Source organism: Acomys russatus, unplaced genomic scaffold (assembly GCF_903995435.1).
Source record: "Acomys russatus unplaced genomic scaffold, mAcoRus1.1, whole genome shotgun sequence".
In the NCBI taxonomy this organism is placed as follows: domain Eukaryota; kingdom Metazoa; phylum Chordata; class Mammalia; order Rodentia; family Muridae; genus Acomys; species Acomys russatus.
Window position 1 is genome coordinate 149,065 of NW_026131852.1, and position 8,911 is coordinate 157,975.

The window sequence follows — 8,911 nt, forward strand, 5'->3', positions numbered from 1 at the left end:
AGTAATACAGACACTAAATGACCACAGATGACATCCCAGACTTCCATATCCCACAAAAGTTTCAAGCAACATAGATGGATAAAGCAAGATATTGATTGACAAAACCAAATTTAATCAATATCTAAACCCCCAACTCTGCACTACAGAAGATAGTAGAAGGAAAACTTCATCACAATGCAGCCAACCACACTTATGAATACACAATGTACAGATAATCTCATATCAGCAAAACTGAAACAGACACTGCCACACACAACCACCATCAACTCCACAATAAAAGGTTAAAATAACCATTGGTCACTAATAGCTCTCAACATTAATGGCCTCAACTCCCCAGTAAAAAGACATAGGATAACAAAAGAGATGCAAAAACAAGATGCATCATTCTGCTGTGTTCAAGAAATACATCTCAGCAATAAAGATAGACATTACCTGAGAGTAAAAGGCTGGAAAAAGATTTTGCAAGCAAATGGACCCAGGAAGCAAGCAGGTGTAACCATTATAATATCTGATTAAGTATACTTTCAATTAAAATTGATCCACAAAGTGGAGAATGACACTTTGTGCTCATCAAAGAAAAAAATCCACCAAGAGGACATTACTATCCCAAAAATCTATGCACTAAATAATAGGGCACCTACATTCATAAAGCAAAGACTTTAAAATTTTAAATCACACATTGATCCCAACAAGGTAATAGTGGTTGATCTCAACACCCCACTCTCACCAATGCACAGATCTTGAAGGCCAAAACTAAATAGAGAAATAATCATGCTAACAGACATCATGAATAAAATGGACCTAAAAGATATCCACAGAATGTTTTACCCAAAAAAAATATATATGTATATAGCTTCTTCTCCGCTCCACATGGAACCTTCTCCAAAATAGAGAATATAATTGGCCATATAAAAGGCCTCAATAGATAGAAAATAATGGAATAATCCCCTGAATCTCATAAGACCACCATGGCATAATGATGAACAGCGACAACAATAGAATTTACAAAAATACTATAAACACATGGAAACTCAACAACGTCCTCCTCAATGACAACTGGATCAGGGACAAAATAAAGGAAGAAATTAAAGATTCCTAGAATTCAATGAAAATAAAGGAACAGCATATCCAAACCTTTAGGACACAATGAAAGCAGTGCTAAGAGGCAAGTTCATAACACTAGGAGCCTTCATAAAGAAATTAGAGAAATCACACAAAAGCAACTTAACAGAACTCCTGAAAACTCTAGAAGAAAAGAAAGCAGACACACCCAAGAGGAGTAGACGCCTGGAAATAATCAAACTCAGGGCTGAAATCAATACATTAGAAACAAAGAAAACAATTCAAAGAATCAATGAAACAAAGAGCTGGTTCTTTGAGAAAATCAACAGATAGACAAACCCTTAACCAAACTAACTAAAAGGCAAAGGGAGAGCATCCAAATGAACAAAATCAGAAATTAAAAGGGAGAAATAACTGCAGACAATTAGGAAATCCAAAGAATCATTAGGTCTTACTACAAAAGCATATGTGCCACAACATTTGAAAATCTAGATGATATAGACAATTTTCTTGGTAAATTCCATTTGACACAGTTGAACCAAGATCAGGCCAACAAGTTAAAACGTCCTATATCCCCTAAGGAAATAGAAGCAGTCATCAATTGTATCCCAACTAAAAAGTGCCCTGGGCCATATGGATTCACCATAGAATTCTACCAGATTTTCAAAGAAGAATTAATACCAATGCTCCTCAAACTATTCCACAAAATAGAAACAGAAGGAACACTACCAAATTCATTCTACGAAGCCACAGTCACCTTAATACCTAAGCCACACAAAGACCCAACAGAGAAAGAGAATTTAAACCAATTTCCTTTATGACCTTAAATGTGAAGTCACTCAATTAAATTCTGGCAAACCAAATCTAAGATTACATAAAAAATCTCATCCATCATTACAAAGTAGGCTTCATACCAGGCATTCAGTGTGGTTCAATATATGGAAATCCATCAATGTAATCAACCATATAAACAAACTGAAGGAAAAAGACACGTGATCATCTGTTTAGACGCTGAAAAAAAAATCATTCAATAAAACCCACAACCCTTTCATGTTAAAAGTCCTAGAGAGATCAGGGATACAAGGCACATACTTAAACATAGTAAAGGCAATATACAGCAAGCTTATAGGTAACATCAAACTAAGTGGAGAGAATTTTAAAACAATCTGACTGAAATCAGGGATATAACAAGGCTGTCCACTCTCTCTATTTTTCTTCAATATAGTACTTGAAGTCCTAGCTAGAGCAATAAGACAGTTAAAGAAGATCAAGGGGATACAAATAAGAAAGAAAGAAGTTAAAGTTTCACTATTCACATCAACGATCCTCAAAATTCTACAAAAGAACTCCTAGAACTGATAAACAACTTCAGCAAAGTGGCAGGATACAAAATTAACATGAAAAGTCAGTAGCCTTCCTGTATCCAGCTGACAAATGGACTGAGAATGAAATGAGGGAAAGCACTCTCTTCACAATAGCCCCAAACAATATAAAGCTCTTGACATGAATCTAACCAAGCAAGTGGAAGGTTTATATGAAAAAAACTTCAAGCCTTTGCAGAAGGAAATTGAAGAAGATATTAGATAATGGAAAAATCTCACATGCTCATGGATTGGGATAGCAAACATAGTAAAAATGGCCACCTTACCAAAAGCAATCTACAGATTCAATGCAATCCCTATCACAATACCAACACAATGTTTTACTGAAATGAAAAGATCAATTCTCAACTTAATATGGGAAAAAAAAAACCTACAATATCTAAAACAATCATGTACAATAAAACATCTGCAAGAGGAATCTCCATCCCTGACCTCAAACTGTATTATAGAGCAACAGTAATAAAAATGGCATGGTATTGGCATAGAAATAGGCCAGTTGACCAAACGAATCAAATTGAAGACCCAACAGTAAATCCACACACCTGTGGTCATTTTATTTTTGATAAAGAAGCCAAAACTATACAGCATTAAAAGACAGTAACTTCAACAAGTGGTGCTGGTCTAACTGGATGTCTACTTGTAAAAAAAAAAATACAAATAGATCCATATTTATTACGTCATACAAAACTAAAGTCCAAGTGGATTAAAAACATCAACATAAAACCAGACACACTAAATCTTTTAGAAGAAAAAGTGGGTAATAGCCTTGAGGCTTTTGGCACAGAAGACAACTTCCTGAACAGAACACCAACAGATGATACTCTAAGATCAACAATGAATAAATGGATTCATGAAACTGAAAAGCTTCTGTAACTCAAAGGAAACAGACAACAGAGCAAAATGACAGCCCACAGATTGGGATAAGATCTTTAATAACCCTATATCTGACAAAGGGCTAATATCTAAAATATATAAAGAACTCAAGAAATTAAATACCACCAAACCAAATAGTACAATTAAACAGGGGGTACATAACTAAACAGAGAAGTCTTAATAGAGGAATATTGAATGGCTGAGAAACACTTATGCAAAGTTCAACATCCCTAGTCATCGGGAAATGCAAATCAAAATGATCTTGAGATTCCATCTTATACTTATCTGAATGATGAAGATCAATAACTCGCATGACAACACTTGTTGGCAACGATGTGGAGAAAGGGAACACTTCTCCACTGCTGGTGGGAGGGCAGATTTATACAACCACTCTGGAAATCAATATGATGCTTTCTCAGAAAATTGGGAATAGTCATACAACAAAATTCACCTATACTACTCCTTGGCATATATCCAAATGATGTTTGACCATAGAACAAGGACATTTGCTCGCCTATGTTCATAGCAGTATTATTCATAATACCCCGAACCTGGAAAGAACCGAGATACCTCTCAACTAAAGAATGGATAAAGAAACTGTAGTACATTTACACTATGGAATACTAATCAGCTATTAAAGACAAGATAGTCTTAAATTTTACAGGCAAATGGATATAACTAGAAATGATTATCCTAAGTGAGATAACCCAGACCCAATAGACACTCATGGCATGTACTCACTTATATGTGTATTTTAGCCCAAGATAGATGTCATCTGAGAGACTCTACCCAGCAAGGGATATGCATATTTACTGATACTTGAAGTTGGACACTAGGCAGAGTGCTGAAAGTGTAGGGTGGCCTTGCTAGGCCACAGAGGAAGAGGTTATATGTAGTACAGGGGACACTGGATAAGCTGAGGTCAGATGATAGGGGAGGATGGCTGCCCTTTCTAAGGACTAGGAGAGGCAAGGAAAGAGGATCAGGGAGGGAATGGGATCAGGAGGTGATGAGGCAATGTGAGATTGGGAAGTGTTAAGAGAGGGGCATGCAATAGGGATGTAAAGAATTCAAACTGCAGAACAAGCAGGTAACTTATATTGCTAAACCCACTACATGGGAATAGCTCTGAGACTGGATGATATAGGAATGTATATACATAGAGAGGTTTCATGTTGCCCAAAGATTTTCTGTGACTTATTACTAGAGGCCATTCTTAGTATAGCATGATGGAAATTTTACAGATATTGTACTTATGCTCACATAATGAGCAGAGAATCAATCTTAATTGCTCTGTACTTCCCACACACCTCATACAATTATAATGTTAGAACAGTATAATGCTTGTGAAAAATTATGTTTTCAAAACAAAAGAATTGGACATTGATGTTGGATCAGACATGATGAGAATCATTCCTCTCAGGATACTGACATCCTGTTTCCTCCATGTATGAATTCCTGAGACAGCGTGATACATGAGCCAACAGAAAATGGAAGAACCAGTGTGATGCACACAGATGAGCTGATAACTCTACAAAAATATGTTTACAATTAAGAAACAAAGAATCAGAAGCCAAGAAAATGTAGAACGTTACTCAATCTTTTCCCCTGACTGCATATTTCAAAGCATTTAAAAGAACAAGGGAGGAGTACATCTCTTAAGAAGTATGCTCAACATTTATGTCTTCATGCCTACCTTTCCAAGACCTGGCTCGACTTATTTCTGAACAAGGCATGCGTTAGTAAAGGTTTTCATGTGCTAGATGTTTTTACAAATAAAGGAGGAATTTTCAGTATCCTCTCAGGAATGAGAAAGGCCAGTAGCCCTATGTAGATTGCATGCATGTGTTCTTAGATGCCTGCAGTATAAGTATACATATTAACAAAAATATATGCTACAGAAAGTCAGTCTATTGACATATGTTTTATACTAAACTTCAGGATCACTATTCTAATGGAGAAAATGTAGCATGACAGAAGCAATTCAGACCTATATAAAACATGGCTTCGCTTCTGTCCATCACAAATGGCATGCTGCTCTGTGGTCTATCACTTCTCAGAGTAACACCCTCTGCTCGTTATAGAAGAACACTTGCTCTTGGATTCAAAACTTCTGGATGGATTTTATTTGCATTTCAGCTTTGGTTCTGGCCTGGATAATATCTCTGTTGGTGCATTTCATACTCCAGTATGGAGGGATACTGATAAGCTGTCATAGTGGCAAAGTGTAGGAGTGCTTTCCTGTTTAATCCGAGTGAATTTACATAGCCATCTTCCTATAATTATTGTACTCATCCACCAAAGTCTTACTTTGTAAGATCAGGAAGAAATGATGCAAGTTTCTTCTCCTAAAATAAACCAAATGAATACCACTAAGTGCTATCTCTGTGAAACCATGTTATTTTCTTTGAAAACAAGTATACTCTGCTATTTCTAGCATTATCCAATCCACATTTTACCCTGTTTTAATATTTATCATAATCATCTGGATGTCTTCTGTTTTCCCAGATTATAAATACCCTAGCAGTTCCTTCTAGAAACTGTGATATATTTGATAATCCTGAATACCACTTGAGAGCCTCAGCACCACTTAAGGTATTCTTGAACCCCACTGCAGGGAATATTGGTCTGGAACCTTGCTCACATCTCTTTACTCTTTTTCTCTCACAGACTGATATGCCATGTTTGCTCAGTAGTCAGATATATCAGTAGTAGGGAGAACTTTGGGATATATCTCTGGAAATTTTGTAAGTACCCACTCTGCAAGGTATCTCTGGAGGAAGTTATATACAACCGGGGCATACTACTTCTCTTGGAACATAGCATGGATTAGTATCTGGAATCACAAGCCATGGAGGGGCCAGAATGGACAAGTCAAGGAAAGCATCTCTGTTTGTTTCTTAAAATCAGGTCCAAACATTTTGTCTTCAATGAGTGAGAAAACTGGTATCTTAGTTTTTAAAAATCTATTTATGTGAAGATACAACAGAAATATGGCAACTTTTATATGGAAAAGCATTTATGCAGGTCACAGACAAACCTTCTGGAAATATTGGTGAATTTCATTGAGTGAAAAGGCAAACAGAAGTCCATCATTTATGTCTGTTTTCATGGCCACAAGAAAATGAAGAGCATACTTAAGGAATCCTAGCAAGATCAGGATAGATAGTTCCCTGGGATAGGGCACAAAAGAAGCTGAAGAAGAAAGAGAGGCCAAGAGAAGGTGTGTTGGAAATGAGGCCGTCTTTTTGAAAGGCCCACGTAGACACATGAAAGACATGATAGATGTTAAATGTTGAGCTGTCTATTGAAGTTCACCTCATTATTCTCTCCCTGTTTCTAGTGAGGAAATTGGTTAATGTGCATGGAGTGAAGAACTAAAACAGACAATAACACAAGAATGTCATGCCTTGGATACACACAAGTCTGGACAAGGCTTATACAGTTTCCTAGCTGAACACTGGAATTCAGTCAAGTCAAGTGATCTCAATAAAGAAAGAGGGTTTCTATTCTCAGGAGGAAGCTGTACTTGGGGCTGAAGTTGACTCAGATAATGCTATATCCATCAGGGTTAAGCACACATAGTAAAAGAAGAAAGAACATGTAACAAAACAATGCTCAATGCTCTCTGTAATGCAGTACTTGGGACATAGGGTTGAAATTAACACTAAAATGCATCTACTGTGTTTAAGTATAAAAGGAAATACATGATGCTTAGTTTCAACCAAGGAAAAATAGATTACTATGACACAAATTTTTTGCAACCATTATCTTTATTGGCTGACTTCCACAGCATATTTACAAAAAAAAAAAAAAAAAAAAAAACCAGTATGTGTCATCTTCATCCTTCAGCTACAGAAAATTATATATAGCAGGAAGATATGCAAATACCACCTCTACTTTCTCATGAAAATCAGCCAGCACTGACAGAAGGAAGATATTCAAATACAGCCTCTCCTTTCTCATGAAAATCAACCAGGACTGAACCTGAAGCCAGGGAAAAGGAAATCAGGTTTGGTTTTCCAGATCTCTTTATTTGGTTACCAGCAGTAAACATGGGCCACATCATGGATTTCTGTCTGATTTTGAGTTTCCTTCTTGCTCTTTTGAAAGGTAATGAATGGAGGAGATTAGATAGTGAATGTTATTGGACAAGAGTGAGATAGACAGTTTGTGTTGTAGTTTATTGACAGTATTCTCTCTGTTTGCAGGTGTCCAGTGTGAAGTGCAGCTTGTGGAGTCTGGGGGTGGCCTGGTGCAGCCTGGAGGTTCCCTGAGACTCTCCTGTGTAGCCTCTGGATTAACTTTTAGTGACTACTGGATGACATGGTTCCGCCAGCCTCCAGAGAAGGGGCTAGAGTGGGTTGGAGATATTAATTATGATGGCAGCACCACAAACTATGCACCATCCCTGAAGGATCGATTTACCATCTCCAGAGACAATGCCAAGAACACTCTGTACCTGCAAATGAGCAGCGTGAGATCTGAAGACACAACCACTTATTACTGTGCTAGATACACAATGTGGAATCTTCAGTTTGAACCCAGAAGAAACCTCACTGTGAAGCCACTAACAACCACAAGGAGGCTCACATTACACACAAAACATGGCTTCATCCCAGGAGATAGTGATGAAATGATTAAGCAGTCATCTCACAGGTCTAGGGTCCCTTGTTTCTAGCAGTTTTCTATGAATTCTCTCTGTATGTATGTTCTGAATGGATCTGAAGTTCTCAAAACCTTACATGTTTCTGTTGTATTACTTTTAAAAATATGACATACAGTCTCAGATGGAAGCATGTGTCATAGTCACTGAAAGCACATTTTAAGTGAGTACCTGAACATTCCTGAGACTTTTTTTCACACTTTAGGCAGAGTTTTGCCACAATTCTTGATTATAATATAACACATATGTTTCATTATACCTTAAGTGCCAAGAAGTCTCAAAACTCCCTCCTCTCCCTGAAGACTCTGTATATCAGATTCAGATGTGACCCAGCAGTTCTTTTAAATAACTCAGTTTATTATTCCATGACTCCATCTCATCATGAAACTATGAATATAGTGATGCCTTAAAGAAAACTTCATGAGAAGTGAGACTGAGAGAGATCTACTCGCCAAGAAAATAAAACTCTCTCTCTGTCTCTGTCTCTCTCTCTGTCTCTCTCTCTCTGTCTCTGTCTCTCTCTCTCATACACACACACACACACACAGACACACACAGACACACACTCTCTCACACAAACACATACACACTCACACATACACACACTCACACACACACATACTCATACACACACAATTTACCATTGTTGTCTAAATCCATCATGTACCACATTGGGTGACATCTCATCAGTGACAGAGCCAACTCCTTTCCCTAAGAAACAGAAAAATTTCAGCCTCAGTCGCTGGTGAGTTTCTTTCACTGTATGAGAAACTAAAAATATCTATTTTAGTTACTTTTCTATTGCTATGATAAAACACCATGACCAAGGCAACTTTAAAAAGAGCATTTAATTCAGCTTAAAACTTCAGAGCCTAAGAGCCCCAGAGCCTCAGACTGGACAATGACTAATCAAGGACTTGGCAGCTGG

The 8,911-nt window shown here is 37.2% G+C and overlaps 1 gene segment (V, D, J or C); it reads left to right on the forward strand.

Moving 5' to 3' along the window:
• The first annotated feature begins 469 nt into the window (after positions 1 to 469).
• On the forward strand, positions 470 to 7,998 carry LOC127186576 (immunoglobulin heavy variable 3-74-like). The segment is given in 3 exon segments: positions 470 to 492; positions 7,408 to 7,430; positions 7,529 to 7,998. Coding segments are annotated over 3 exon segments (516 nt in total).
• Positions 7,999 to 8,911: the final 913 nt, after the last annotated feature.